At 43.1% G+C, this 15,732-nt stretch overlaps 1 protein-coding gene across 1 annotated transcript in view; it reads right to left on the bottom strand.

The window, feature by feature from the left end:
- Positions 1–15,732, bottom strand: part of IFT74 (intraflagellar transport 74) — a 291,121-nt gene that overhangs the window by 23,603 nt on the left and 251,786 nt on the right. Inside the window, exon 17 of the mRNA XM_030194172.1 lies at positions 9,631–9,794. Coding sequence (XP_030050032.1) covers positions 9,631–9,794 — 164 coding nt within the window. The remainder of the gene's footprint in view (positions 1–9,630; positions 9,795–15,732) is intronic.

The raw sequence follows: 15,732 nt of genomic DNA, 5'->3' as shown, positions 1-15,732 counted from the left end.
CTTCTCTTTCGAAAATAAGCCTGCTAGTAAACCACACAAAACAGAAACAGGAGCCTTCAAACTGTTGACAGCAATCATAATTTTAATAAATTTGTCTAAATAACACAACCACAAAATTCAAAATAACATATAAAATGTGTTTATATTATACAAAATATTTCAATATATTTATTCATAACGGGGCAATTCTATAAATTAGCACCTCAGTTTGGGTGCCAATTCTTAGGCCATGTCAATTCATGTAATTTTTAGTATTCTATACACTATGGGCCCAATATTCAGAAAATGCTGAGCTCCTAATTTATGCTCCTTAACTTCTTAAATGTGTGCCCTATTTTCAGCCAAACTTAAGAGCATACCTTTTCAGCTGAAAATTCATCTTAATTTAGGAGCTTAAAATCATGCTTATAAAGTTATGCCTGCCATTTGTTTGTTCAGATTTATAAGCCTAGGGGGGAGTGCTTGAGGGGGTGGAGGGGTGCACGTCAGCCAGTTTGAGCTCGCACTGAGTTAAAATTAGCATGTTTGCTTATCTTTGTGTACGAGCTGTAAGGAAGAGGAGAGAGTTTGTGTTAAAAGTCAACACTAACTATTAACAATAGTTCTTTTGCCTATGTGCCCTTTAAAGTCTAACATGTAATTCTGTTTTTTTTCCTGCACTGGCTAAAAATGCCTTGTTTTCTTTCCTAAGAGAAACCCCCCCACCATCTGTATGACACCGTAGCTCAGGAGGAGGGGATTTGGGGTCAAGCCTTTTTGCAGCAGTGTTCAGAAAATGGAGTTTAAAAGTCTACATATGTTGAGAGATGTCATTGAAAGCCTGACTAGCCAGACCCCCTCTTGTTTCTTGGGAAAGTCATCTTCAAACAGCTTTGTGTCTGCTGAATTTTTCTGAAAAAAGAAGGTGATGCCCTTGTATCTGTGGAATGTTTTTAGCTGTAATGGACTTCTGCCTGATGCCACATGTTGTAAAAAAAAACAAAAAAAAAACAAGGGACTGAATAAACAAGTGGGGCAGGAGGGAGTGAACAGAATTTTAAAAAATATGGTTTAAGGACAGGGATAAAACAAACCGCACATGCTCCTGCAAGACTACAAGGGGCGGTGCTGGAGAGAGGATTGACATCCCTTCCTGTCTTGTGACTCATCCAAGATCGTTGTGAGTAGTATGAAACAGAGAAGGATATGTTCAGTAGTCGCCACCATCTTGGAAATGGGGCAGAGTTATGATGTCACTTCCTGTGATGTCACTAAAAGGGGCAGTTTTGGGGTGGAGTTATGCAAAAGAGGGCCTGTTTTGGGTCAGGTTATGCAAATAAGGTGGAACTAGGGGCAGGATTATGATAAAGGACAGTTATGGGCAGGTTATGACATATCTGGTGAAGTCATTAAAGTGGGTGGGGTGGGGCTTGGGCATGGTCTGGGTGGATTTGTGATTCTGATTGGCTGACATAACTGGAAGTGGGCATAGCCACAATATATTAAAGATCATTAATGGTTGACAAATACTAGTGAGCCTTACGACTTACACCTTTGAACAGAGGTTTTCAACCTAATTCTCAGGGCACACCTAGACAGTCGGGGTTTTCAGGATACCCTCATTCAATTCAATTGAGATATCCTGAAAACCCAGACTGGCTGTGTATGCCCTGTCTTTGAGAGTTGTAGGGCCACCGCTTAATTCGTTACTAGAGGAGGATGCAGCTGGAGGCTGCTGAGAGAGGGACTGGATGGTGTCTGTGTGCTTCTTGATAAGGTCAGTGACCTCCTCCACATTGTCCACAAAAAGATTATCTCCTCATAAAAACATAAGAATAACCATACTGGGTCAGACCAATGGTCTATCTAGTCCAGTATCCTGCATCCAACAATGGCTAATCCAGGTCACAAGTACCTGGCACAAACCCAATTAGTACCAACATTCATGCTACTAATCCCAGAACAAGCAGTGGCTTCCCCCATGTTCATCTCAATAACAGACTAAGGACTTTTCCTCCAGAAACGTGTCCAAACCTTTTTTAAACCCAGATACGCTAACACCTGTTACCACAACCTCTAGCAGCGAGTTCCAGAGCTTAACTATTCTTTGAGTGAAAAAAATATTTCCTTCCATTTGTTTTTAAAAGTATTTCCATGTAATTTCATTGAGTGTCCCCTGGTCTTTCTACTTTTTGAAAGAGTGAAAAATCGATTCACTTCTACCTGTTCTAGACCGCTCAGGATTTTTTAGACCTCAATCATATCCCCTCTCAGCCATTTCTTTTCCAAGCTGAAGAGCCCTAACCTCTTTAGCCTTTCCTCATATGGGAGGAGTTTCATCTCCTTTATCATTTAGTCACTCTTTTTTGAACCTATATATTTTTTGAGATACGACCAGAATTGAATGCAATACTCAAGGTGAGGTCACACCATGGAGCGATACAGAGGCACTATAATATTCTTGATCTTATTTACCATCCCTTTCCTAATAATTCCCAGCATCCTGTTTGCTTTTTTGGCTGCCGCTGCACACTGGGCAGAAGATTTCAGCATACTGTCTACAATGACACCTAGATCTTTTTCTTGAGTGCTGACTCCTAAGGCAGACCCTAGCATCAGGTAACTATGATTCGGATTATTCTTCCCAATGTGCATTACTTTGCATTTGTCCACATGAAATTTCATTTGCCATTTGGATGCCCAGTCTTCCAGTTTCCTAAGGTCTTCCTGCAATTTTTCACAATCCACATGTGTTTTGACAACTTTAAATAGTTTTGCGTTATCTGCAAATTTAAGCACCCCACTCGTCGCTCTGTTTTCTAGATCATTTATAAATATGTTAAACTGCACTGGTCCCAGTACAGATTCCTGCGGCAGTCCACTATTCACACTCCTCCATTGAGAAAAATGGCCATTTAACCCTACCCTCTGTTTTCTGTCCAGTAATCAATTCCTAATCCACAGAAGGACACTGAAGGGCATAACTGAACGCGAACGCCCATTTCCATGGGCGTCTATGTCCGAGAACGGGTACGTGAAGGGGCGGGACAGACCGTATTTTTGAAAAAAATTGCCGCCCATCTTTTTTTCGATAATACGGTTTGTGCCTGGCAAATGCATCAGAGTTGTGCGGATTTGAGCTGGGCAGTTTCGTTTTTCAGCGAAGGCGCCCAGCTCAAAAATGAACAAATCCAAGGTATTTGGTCATAGGAGGGGCCAGGATTCGTAGTGCACTGGTCCCCCTCACATGCCAGGACACCAACCGGGCACCCTAGGGGGCACTTGTAACAAGTAAAAAAAAAAAAGTCAAATACCTCCCAAGTCCATAGCTCCCTTCCTTTGGGTGCTGAGCCCCTCAAATCCCCCCAAAACCCACTGCCCACAACTTTACACTAGTACCATAGCCCTTATGCCTGAAGGGGGGCACCTACATGTGGGTACAGTGGGTTTTGGGGGCAGTTTGGAGGGCTCCCATTTACCACCACAAGTGTAATAGGTGGTGGGGGGAGGGGGGGAGGATGTGCCTGGGTCCACCTGCCTGAAGTCCACTGCATCCACTAACAACTGCTCCAGGGACCTGCATACTGCTGTGATGGAGCTGGGTATGGCATTTGAGGCTGGCATACAGGCTGGAAAACAAAGTTGTTAAAGTTGTTTTTTTTTTGGTGGGAGGGGTTTAGTGACCACTGGGGGAGTCAGGGGTGGTCATCTGGTCATTTAGGGCACTTTTTTAGGACTTGTTCGTGCAAAAAAAGGGTTCAAAAAAAGTGACCTAAATTCTCGCTAAAAATGGCCATTTTTTTCGATTATCGGCTGAAGGCACCCATCTCTCCTCAGCCAATAAACACGCCCCAGTCCCACCTTTACCACGCCTCCGACACGCCCCCATCAACTTTGTTGGTTCCTGCGACGGAGTGCAGTTGAAGACGCCCAAAATCGGCTTTTGATTATACCAATTTGGGCGCCTTTGCGAGATGGGCGCCTATCTCCCGATTTGGGTCGAAATCTGGGTGCCCATCACTTTCGAAAATAAGGCTGATTGCCTCCTATCCCATGACGAGGAACTTTGTCAGACGTTTTCTAAAAGTCCAGATACATTACATCAACTGACTCACCTTTATCCACGTTTATTTACACCTTCAAAGAAATGAAGCAAATTGGTGAGACAAGACTTCCCTTGGCTGAACCCATTCTGACTCTGTCCCATTAAATCATGTTTGTCTATGTGTTCTGTAATTTTATTCTTTACAACAGTTTCCACTATTTTCCCCGGCACTGAAGTCAGGTTTTTTGGCCTGTTTAAAAATCGGTGTTACATTGGCCACTCTCCAATCTTCAAGAACTAAAGATGGTTTTAGGTCACAGACATGCAGTCATGAAGAGTTTGCGCATCCCACACCCATGGCAGAGAGTATGAATGCAATGTCAAAAGTGTTATAAGTGTATCTGGCCAGATACTTTCTGCACTCCAGTTGTTTACCAGCCAACTGGTGAAGCTCAGCGGCCTGCTCCTGAGGGAGAGAGTCCGAAAGACTGCGTAGCAAAGAATTCAAGTAGATGCTCATGTACAGCTGGTAGGACTGGATGTGGAAAATAAGCATTGAGGACAGATAAAGCTTCCTCCAAAGTGAATCTAATGTCCAAGCTTCTTTATCTGAGACAGTTGAGGCATGAGTCTTGAAATTCATAGCTCGTTTGAGGGCACATTCAACTCCAGAGAGAGTGGTGAAGCAACTGAGCCCTCTTGAATCTGGGAGCCTTGTAGATACTGTACTGTGTATTCACCTTCTTAGGTGCAACCTGCACTTGGAGGGGAGATTCCCAGTTCTTCGTCAGTACATCTTTAATAATAGGGTGTAAAGGAACCGTGACCCCTTCCCTAGGAGGTGACTCATAATCCAGGACAGATAATATCTCTGCCCTGGGTTTCTCCTCCGTCTCCAACTTAGATGGGAAGGCCAAAGCCATCTCCTTTACAAAACCTGTGAAAAAGAGACTTTCAGGTGGAGATTTATATCTCTCTTGAGGTGGGGAGTGATCAGAAGGGACCCTATAAGAATCATCCTCTTCTGAGTCCCATGAGCATTCCCAATCAGAATCTTCACAGTACTCAGGTAGGATAGTGAGTTTGTGTCCACCTCAGCTCAGTGGGACCAGGCCCACACCCCAAAGGATGCTGGACTACAGCCCTACCTTTGAGAAAGATGTTGAGAGTGAAGGTGCATGGGTCATCGTCACCACCTGTAGGGGCATTGGCATCAAAGACCGCTGCACAGAAAAGGCAGAAGCCTCAAGAAGGAGCGGAGGCTGAGTCACAGTTGGTGGAAGCACTCTCGATGCCTAAACAGTGTGCAGCCGATGAATCTGCGCCAGCCCCTCCTTGGGCATGGCTGAGCACCACTCATTGAAGGTAGGCATCAGCAAAGGCAGGGAACCAGGATAGGAATAACCTACAAAAGAGCTAGTGCCAAACCAAATGCGGTAAACTGGTAGCCTAGAGACTGGCACACCAAGGAGGGGGGCACTCCTCTTGGTGCTTCTTGGGTACTGGTGATGCTAATGTCCTGGCACTCCTGGCACTGTGCGTCGATGAGGACCTATGCTTCCGCTTCTTCGTCTTCCTTGGATGCTGTGCAGGACAACGTTGAATCCATACGTGTCCTCTCTAACGGGTCCAATGTTGACCAGTCCCAGGGCCTACTATCTGATGTTGGTGCACTTCCAATAGTAGCTGAAGTCTAAGCAGCCATTGATGTGGATGCTTCCAGTGCTGATGTTGATGGATCGGCCTTAGAGGAGTCAAAAAGTCGCTCCTGCTGGACCTAACATGCCCTCTGTCTCCTCAATTGCATTTTTTTAAACAGAGAGAACAAGAGTTAAGCCCAAGGCACCTGATGCACCAAGTGTGCGGGTCCATCACCGAAATCACCCAACTGCATTGGGCACTTCTCATGAAGCCTCTGGGGGTCTTCTTGGACATCGCAAAAAGGATCGTGGCTAAATTAAACTCCTCAATTTTTAACTATGAAAAGGGGCAGAGTCCAAATTGAGGTTGTGAAGGAACAGGGGATTTCCATATTTGGTGATTTGTATTGCTGCCCTATGACACTTTTTCCCCTTCAGTGTATTTCTCTTGGTGGACCAACAGGTGGTGTTTGACCTCTGCACTATTGCTAGGTCTGTTTTCTTTGTAGCTACATCCCCAAAAGAAAAGGAAAAACAAAACACCTCTTGAGGTAGAAAAGTAACTTGCAGTGCCATTGGTCAAACATCCTTAGTGCTGATTGGCTCTGAAGCCAAAGACCTAGCTCAGAATGTGCTAGAACTCTCCAGTCTTAGTTGGGAGTGTAGAGGGGGCAGACCACTGCGCTGAGGCCCTGTTCAATTCCTGAGAGCTGTTTTTTCCCCCTAATCTCCCCTGGTACTACTTAGGTAGTAAAAAGTGTTTGGCAAGATTTAATACCAAATCCTTGTTATTTTACCTGTTCCTGTTTGCTGCTTAAAACCTTTACCATTCACTGTTCTACATTTTTGATAATAAATCTATTAGTATGCTAGCTTTGTTCTGGACTGACTAAGAATCCTGGCAGTTTGTGTTCTCTAAACATGGGTATTTTATAGGAACTGTGGGACCCCTAGGATTGTGGCCTCAGTGTCCCTAGAACCCCTGGGAAATAACTGGTGGGTGATAACTCATCCAGAGGCAAGGGGTGGGTGAAGGGTATGCCAGTGTAGGCACAAATGCGCAGGTGGGTCTGGGCAGTGCTGGTAAGACCCTCCAGGTGGCCACAGGATTAACCCCAGGTGGGTGCTTGGGGTAGCATTAAGGCGTTATGTGACAAAGGTCGGTGCTCAGGACTAAGAAGAAACACATAAAAAGAGAAACTAGAGAAAATAATAAAGTAAGTGAGGGAAAAACCACTCACAAGTGAAGGCACTGCAGTGGCAAAGAGAAAAGCACTGAGGGGAGACTGCAAAGGCACGTATTCCCTGCTCAGTGGAAAAATGAAGACTGAGGTACCTGTGCTCACACATTGGGCAGGAAGACACTCACGCATGCATGATGGAACACTACTAGAATTTTTGAAACATCTACATGCCAGCCAGCATCTGCCCTGGGCTCTGTCGGAAGATGTCACCCACATGTTAGAATACAACTGGGCCTGCTTGTCCTTGAAGAAATAAAATTACCTCCATCTTGTGTTTATCTGAGACAACCATCTTCTGTCAAAGGCTAGGCATTTGTAAAGCCTAACTTTTCACTCAACGCAGAAAACTAAAGTTGATAAATCAAACTCAGTTTGTATTTTAAAGAAAGGCAAAGAAAATTAATTGAAAAATTAAGGACTGGTGACATTTCATCATGTGACACTTCAAGCTAAATATATTCATTTTATGTACATGGAAAACTTGTGGCAAATGAAAGGAGGGGAGCATGTTAGCATATACTGGTGCCCAAATATCAGTCTCACTAAAACATCTTGCACATAACATTTTCATGAGACTCATTTAGGCACACAAGTGTTCCTGCCATCTAAATCTATTCACCTCCTTTTAGAATTACCCTTTAAGTGGGTAGTTTTATAAAGTATTTTTCACATTTAAACCGTGTTCTATGCACATAATGGGCCTCAAAAACTTACCCCAAAAGTTATATGAATAAATCTGAGCACTGTAACGAGAAGGCAAGCATTTTCCTTTCTTTTTATTCCCTTGTAGTTGTATTCAGAAGCATAGTTTTGACAGAGTGCAGGCAGAGTCACAAAATATGTGAGTAATTTACAAACTATGCACCTATTATGTGCATACTTTGCCTATGTACATTTACACTTGTAGAGAAAAGCTATAGTAAATGTATGAGAGTACACTTTAACTGTGACTTTGCAGGTTATATGAGGTTATTTTATAAAGACACATAAGTGCCTATGTTAATTATTTTAGAAATGTCTTCTCTTGCTAAAAGGAGTGCCTTTCTTGTAAAGAGATGAAAAGGTTATTCAACGGACTGTCACAAGGGCACCATCAACCTTTTAGTTCTTCAGAAGTCCCTGGAGATGATTTGCGCAGTATGTTAATGCTCTTCTTTTAATGCATTAATTTCTCCTACCGTTTTCTTATTACTTTTACATTTTGATGATGTCTGATAGTCTTTTGTTTTGCCTCCGTAGGCCACCACCATGTTGCTTCCTTCCTTCCTCCCTCCCTCCCCGATAATGCCAACACCTGTGAATCACTTGTACCTGGTAAACTGAGAGTCTTTTTATCTTTTCAGTCCATGTACTGTGGTTTATTGTTCATGCCACCCACTATGCTTTTCTCCTGTCTTTTCTCTGTGGAACACTCCACAGCATGGGATCTTCCTTCATTTTATTCCCTGGCTCTGCTAATCCCCCAGGTCCTCTCCTTTTTCCTGGTAAGGAATTACTCTCATTTCTCTTTTATCCTCCCCCTACCACATGTCTGTTACATGCTCAAGCCACCCTATTGCTCTTTCCCTTATTTTTTTCTCCACAACTCCCTAGTGCAGCTTTAATATATGATGAAGCATTGTATAATGAAAAGTCCGCATTTATGATGTGGCACATGATGAACTGGAATGGTGATGAAGTGTTGCATGATGAAATATACATACACTAAAAATCAAAGAAACAATTCTAAAATCTTTAAAGTATGAGAGATAGTAAATGCTGTGCACTGGTAAAAACAGCCACTGATATATCCAGTCAGCAGATCAGAAAAACCCCCAAATGCAGGGCTGCCAACAGGGAGGAATGGCTAAGCATGCTCAGAAACCTTTCCTAGTGAATTCTGAGCTCTTATGAACAGATGATCAAAAGCCCCGTGCTGTTCCAAACAGCACTCTAAAAATAGCACTTGAACAGCGCGGGGCTTTACCGCACCTATGCTCAGAGATAATTGCAAGCAAATTTAAGAACGCAATTCTCGCTGATCATGGGGTAGAAGTGTGGGAGGATTGTGCTTGAGCATGCTCTCAGGCAAAATCCTCCCATACTTGTTTGACAGGTCTGGGCTGGGGGGGTGGTGTTGGTTGGGGCGAGGTTCCTGCGGGGACCTGCTGCATTGGGGGGAATGGGGGCCTGCTAGCATGCAAATGCATGTTGGACAGGGCTCACCATTCCTTCCCAATGGTCTGCAAACCCTAATACCAGCTCTGAGCTGGCATAGGGTTTGCCACGGCCAGCATGCCAATCTTTGGCATGTTGGTCACTGATCACTGGGGATGAATAGGTTTAGCTTGCAATTGAATGCTACCTGCACTAAGAGCCCCGTTTTACATGCACTTGCATGCTAGTTGCGTTCAGAGTCAGTGAGTGCATTGTTTCACATGCTCGGGGACTCTGATCATGGGGCGGTAGCAAACGCAGGTGCTAGTATGGTGCTAACAGCCTCTAGCGCCTGCGGTTGCTTCTGATCATCGGCCCATTAGTGAACTACTCTGTCTCTGCACTAGGAGATGATGTCACCCACCTATGTGGCTCATTCATCCTGCTTGTTGATAGAGAAAGAGAGAAGCCCATCCCAAACATGTTTCCCTAGGTTCTCTTGGAAGCTTAGTAAGCCCTTGAATGAAGTCCTATTTAAGTTGGTTACATAAACAATTTGAAGAGTATTGGATCCACAGCTAATTACCTTTTTCTTTTCTTCTCCTGATGCTTTCAGTGCATCCAAGTTACTATAGGTCACTAAGCCATCTGTCATTTGTTGAATTTTATCCTTCAGAGAATTCAGTTCAGTGTTAAACTTATTTTCCAGGTGTTCCATTTTCTGTAGGTCTTGCTGAACGCGTTGACGCTCTAAAGCACAGAACAGCTCATTAAAATAGTTAACAAAGCAATCAATATTATTTGTGACTGACATTATTACACACTGAAAAAAGATGGAAATTTTAGCCATTTGTTACACTGTTCTTACTAACCTCTGCTATGGTATTATGGATGTGACTACTGGCTCAAATGCTGTCTTGTGGGTTCATCATTAACATTCCATTAAAACACACATTACAATTATGCCAAGTTGCTTACCTGTAGCAGGTCTTGGCTGTAGTTCATCAGTAATACAGCACCCTGACATAATAGACCATGACAATAAAAACCCGACAAAACAGACTAAAACCAAAACAGACCATCACAAAAAAAAACCCAAGACAAAATAGACTCTACACAAAACAGGGAAGGGAAACCTCCTTAATCAAACTGGATTATCCTGTCAAGCAGATTTATGATTCTCACTAGATACCAAGTGTGGATAGTGAAGTCAAGCCGTAGGCAGGTGCCAGGACTTTCATCAGACCCTTTTGCCAGGAATCTATTTTGTCAGGGACTTTTATGTCGGGAACTTTTTTTGTTTGGAACTTTTTTGTCTGGTTTCTTTTGACAGGTTTCTTTTGAATGCTGCCCAATAATACAACTGAGTCACATGAATACACACTGTAACTTACAAAGCTGAATGAAAAAGTAAAATCCCAATCTGTGCATTTCCAGCACTTCCTGCGATGAAGTGGTCTGTAACTCCCCTCAGTTCTCTATATTGCTCTGACTAGGGGAGAACAACTGCAATGACAGGTGTCTGGGTTTGTGTAACTGGTGCATAACTATTGCTGAAGAGCACCTGATAAGATATGCAACTTTACTTTATATGAAGACAAGTAGATTTATCAGTAACACCAGCAGGTCTCCCTAGCTGTGGGTTGTGTTCAATAAATAAAAAGTGAGAACAGGATCAAAGATCTACCAATATGTTGTAAATACTTTTCTTGAGGAAATATTTTTTTCTATCATTTATTTTTTTTAATCACAGGTAAGGCAATTTCAAATCATAAAAACGGGAACTAGGAGAGATAGAAAAATTGAGACTCCCCTTCAAACAAACCATCAAAAGCGAACTTCCTCTGCCAGGAGACCATGAAGCGTACTTTCAAAGCACTTAGACTTACTAAGTTACGTGGACGAACATTTTCGATATGACGTTTAAGTTGGACTTTGGACGTTTTGCACTAAATGTCCCAAATCCAAATAGCAAATGTAATCATTTTCAAAAAAGCAAAACGTCTATTTTTTTTCTGAAAATACCATTTGTAACAAGGAATTGTGGTCTGTGCGTTTACCTTTTCAGTTCATTAAAAAAAAAAACAACATGCACAAGTGAAAAACGTAGAAAGCCACTGGTATGTGGGAGGGGCCAGAAATTTAGCAGACTGGTCCCCCAGACATCCCAGGAGAACAATGGGGCACCCTAGGGATCACTGCTATGGACATCATATAAATGCTCCCATGTACACATCTCACTGTTGCTCCCTTATCTTGTCTGCTGAGCCCTCCAAAACCCACTGCCCTCAACTGTACACCACTACAATAGCTCTTATGTGTGAAGGGGGCACCTATATGTGGGTACAGTGGGTTTCTGGTAAATTTTGGAGGGCTCACAGTTTCCACCACAAGTATAACAGGTAGGGGGAAGTATGGCCTGGGTCCACTTGTTTACAGTGCACTGCACCCACCACTAAACTACTCCAGGGATCTGCATGCTACTCTAACAGACCTGGCTATAACATCTGAGGCTGTCATAGAGGCTGGTAAGTACTAGTTTCAGTCACGTTGTTGGGGAGTGGGAGGGGGTCAGTGACCCACTGGGGGAGTAAGAGGGGTCATCCCTGATTCCCTCCAGTAGTAATCTAGTCATTTAGGGGACCCTTGTGTGTCTTATTTGTTAACAAAACAGGACTAGACCAAAACGTTGAATTTTCACCCTAGACGTTTTGGCTTTGCTCCATTATGGCTGTAAAACACCCAAGTGTTAGGCACGCCCTAAGACCACCCTAATCCCGCCTTCAAAATGCCCCCTTGTGATATGGATGTACTGCAGACTAAATGCAAAACAGGTTTCGAAAATACCGATTTGGACGTTTTGAGAAGAAATCCATCCAAATGGTGCTTTATGACACTTTTTGGACTGTTCTCTTTTCAAAATGAGTCCCACAGTAGCCTATGGAACTTTGTAAGTCTAAGGGGGTCTTTTACTAAGGCGCGCTGGCATTTTTAGCGCGCGTTAAAAATGCTAAAGACGCAAATGTATTCCTATGGGTTTTAGCATGCGCCTATTTTTAACGAGCACTAAAAACGCCAGCACGCTTTAGTAAAAGACCCTCTAAGTGCTTTGGAAATGAGCTCCTATGTCTAAACAGTAATGACACTTAAATGTCTAGACTGAGGGCCCTGTTTATTAAGGTGCGCTAGCATTTTTAGTGTGCGCTAAAAATGAGCAAGTGCTAATGCTACAAACACCCATAGGAATACATGGGTGTCTCTAGTGTGTGCGCTAAAATACTAGCGCGCCTACAGTGCGGCTTAGTAAACAGGGCCCTGAATTTGTTGATGCAATCTTGAAAAGCTTTTCAAAGGAAGTAAACATTAGATACTGTCATGGTTCTAACATTATGGGAATAATTTTATAGAGGATTTTTCATACGTATATGCCAGCATACATACATAAGTGTGTGTGCGTGTGTGTAAAAAGCATCTTATAAATTAACCCCCCTCCCAAATACAAGTACATGCTAAGAAAATAGAAGCATATTTGTATATTACACAGCTATAGGCAGGCTTGAGGGAGGAGTTTGGGCAGAAACAAGTTGTAAAATTCGGACTTAGGTTATAAAATATGCACCAATGGGCATACTTCCTCCACATAAATTTATATCTGTTCCCATGCAGGTATAAATGTACAAGGTAGCAGGTGTCAATGGTACAAACTCTCAGGTAAGTGAAGCATTAAGCACCTCTACACACCAGTGGTGTCCAACCTATTTTCATGTAAAGGGATGCAACGAGTCACAAGAAAGTCTGAGGGCCACCAAAAGATGTCAGGCTTACACATTTAACTTTTAAAATAAAATATACAATCATTATTCTTACCTTTGTTGTCTGGTGATTTTATCTTTCTAATCACCATCAACCCCCCCCCCCCCCCCCCCCCCGGCTGCATCCTCTCATTCTTAGCTCTGTCTACTGCTGGTCTGGGCCCTACGAACTTGCCTTTAGTGCTCTTGTGCTGAAGGCATGCTGCTTCTCTCACTGCCAGAAGCCTCTCTCTCTAACATCCTGCTTCCTCTAACAGAACTTCCTGCTTCCGGTCGGGACGCTACAGAGAGAGGCTTTGCATGGTGCGAGAAGCAGTATGCCTTCAGCGTTAAAGGCAAGTTTGGAGGGCCAAGACGCACAGGTAGAAGGAGCTGAGAATGAGAGGACACAGACCGCGAGTGGGTGTAGGCTGTTTCTCCCAACTGTTTGAGGGCCGCAATGGAGGATTTCCATGGCTGCGTGGTGGAGACCACTGCTCCACATAAATGGGAAAAAGGGGCAACATCTGGAAAGCAGTATATACTAATACCCGAAGTATGGGAAATAAGGTTTTAGATCTTGAGGCTGTGATGGAAGAGGCTGATTTGGATTTAGTGGTGATCACAGAGACATGGTTCACAGAGAATCATGACTGGGACATAGTTATACCAGGTTATAATCTCTTCAGGAAAGACAGGGTAGGAAGAAAGGGAGGGGGAGTGACATTGTTAAAGATAATATTAAAGCCACACAACTGCAGCACCTATAGGGTAAGGAAGAGGCACTGTGGGTCAGAAGAATTGGACAGAGATTTAATTGAAGACATTCAAAATATAGCTATAAAAGGGGAAGGAGGTGATTTTAACACGCCAGATGATTGGAATATCCCTACTGTGGGGTCTTTTAGAAATAGGGAGATCCTAGATTCTCTACAGGGGGAACTATTCCAGCAGTCGTTAATGGAACCCAAGCGGGATGGGGCCATACTGGACTTAGTGCTTACTAATGGGGATAGTATTTCTGATTTTATTTTATGGCATTCAGTTATCACCAGATGATGTGGTTTAATATTAAGATAGGTGTGGAGAGGGTTCATTAGAAAGTGAAGGTTCTAGACTTCAAAAAACTAACTTTGTTCAGTTGTGGGATTACCTCAATGAATTGATGTATGGACGAGAACATATGGAAGAAATTGGAAAGCAGTGGGCAAAACTAAAAGGAGCTATTGTAAGGGCAACAAATCTTTTTGTAAGGAAAGTAAATAGAAGTAAGGGGGAAAAGAGGCCTCTTTTGTTCTCAAAAGTAATAGCAGCTGAAAAGGTATGGAAAAAAAGGTTAGCCTTTATAAACTACAAGAGAGACAATATCTGGAAAAGCTAAGAGAAGCTGGTAGTCAGGAAAGCAAAGATGAAAATGGAATGAAAAATAGCCAATACAGTAAATATCCATGTAAATTCTAATTATTGCTAATTAGTGCTCATTATTGCTTGTTAAGTGCTGTTAACAATGCTGATTGGTTCGTTAAGCCAATTAAGTTACAAGCTTTGATATGGTATACACTTAGATTTACACGTGGAACACTAGGTGCAATATATAGAATCCGGCTGATATTGCCTAAAAATAGGCTCTGTGTTTCTATGTAACTACTTTCTACACATGTGTACCTTGAACAATTTTATAAACGTTTACTTGAAAGCATACATACTCAAGATTTGAACTGGAATATCGGGCTGCCAACATGTGGCTGTGGTTCCTGGGGGCCATCTTAAAGGGGCTAGAGGTAGAATAAGTGCTGTGCAGACCCCTTCTCCCTTGCAAAGATCTCTTCACTCTCTGAAGGCACCCTCCCAGTCTCAGAACAGCTTCCTCACTCCCACACCTCCCTCCCAGGACCTACCCAAGGGTTCCCTGGTATCTAGTGTGTGGGACAAGAGCAATTCCCAGTTTCTCCTTCCCTATTGGGCACCAAATTCAAAATCAAGCTACTAGCATCCAGGAACCACCACCAACTATGGTACAGGGCTACCCAGACACAAACACACACACAGTTAGATACAGTGTAGATGGACACCCCCAAAAATACAAACACACTGTCTGTTGCACAGACAAAAGGGGTGGAGGGACCAAGAGAGGTGCTGAGGAGGACGGAAGGGGGAAAGAAGTTAGAGATGGTGTTTAGTTCAAAGGGGGAAAATGGATCAGAGTGGGAATTAAATAAATAAATTAAAGGGGCTGTATGGGACTGTACAGGATTAGGTATGGGCAGAGATGTAGCAAGTTAGAGGAAGAGTGAGACATGACCATGCATTGAGATGCCAACCAGCACTACAACATGACAATCAGTACTCCAGGTCAAAAGAGACATGGTCCAACATTAGTCACTATTTACAGGAGTTGTAACTTTAGGCATTCTTTTACATGCCATCCATGTGCCCAACATCCTGTGCACCAGGTTGTTGGTCCCTCCCAGCACATGCCCACTCTTCACCCCAAACATGTCCTCTTTCAGGGCACACATATGTATACAACATGCCGCACATGCCCACGCCTGTTTTGATGTTATAGAATACCGCTGTGTGTGCTCCTGGATTTTGACAGGCCTGATATTGATTTTATATGCGCGAACGGTGGCTAACTTTTCTAAAGTTGCCACCTATGCAGGTAAAAGGAAAAGGGAAATGGGACTTGATATACCGCCTTTCTGAGGTTTTTTTTACAACTACGTTCAAAGAAGTTTACGCATTTTTAGGTACTTATTTTGTACCAACTATATGCATCTTCATTTTTGGTCCTAAGGAGGAGTTGGTTAGGAATGGAATAACATGGGGTTTTACATTTTCAAAACAGCACCCATTATTTTTCCCAGAAAAAGCAGGTGCAAATCTCTACAGCTATT

Source organism: Microcaecilia unicolor, chromosome 2 (assembly GCF_901765095.1).
Source record: "Microcaecilia unicolor chromosome 2, aMicUni1.1, whole genome shotgun sequence".
Classification (NCBI taxonomy): Eukaryota; Metazoa; Chordata; class Amphibia; order Gymnophiona; family Siphonopidae; genus Microcaecilia; species Microcaecilia unicolor.
The sequence above is the reverse complement of the archived record's forward strand: the minus strand, read 5'-3'. Positions and strand labels throughout refer to the sequence as shown.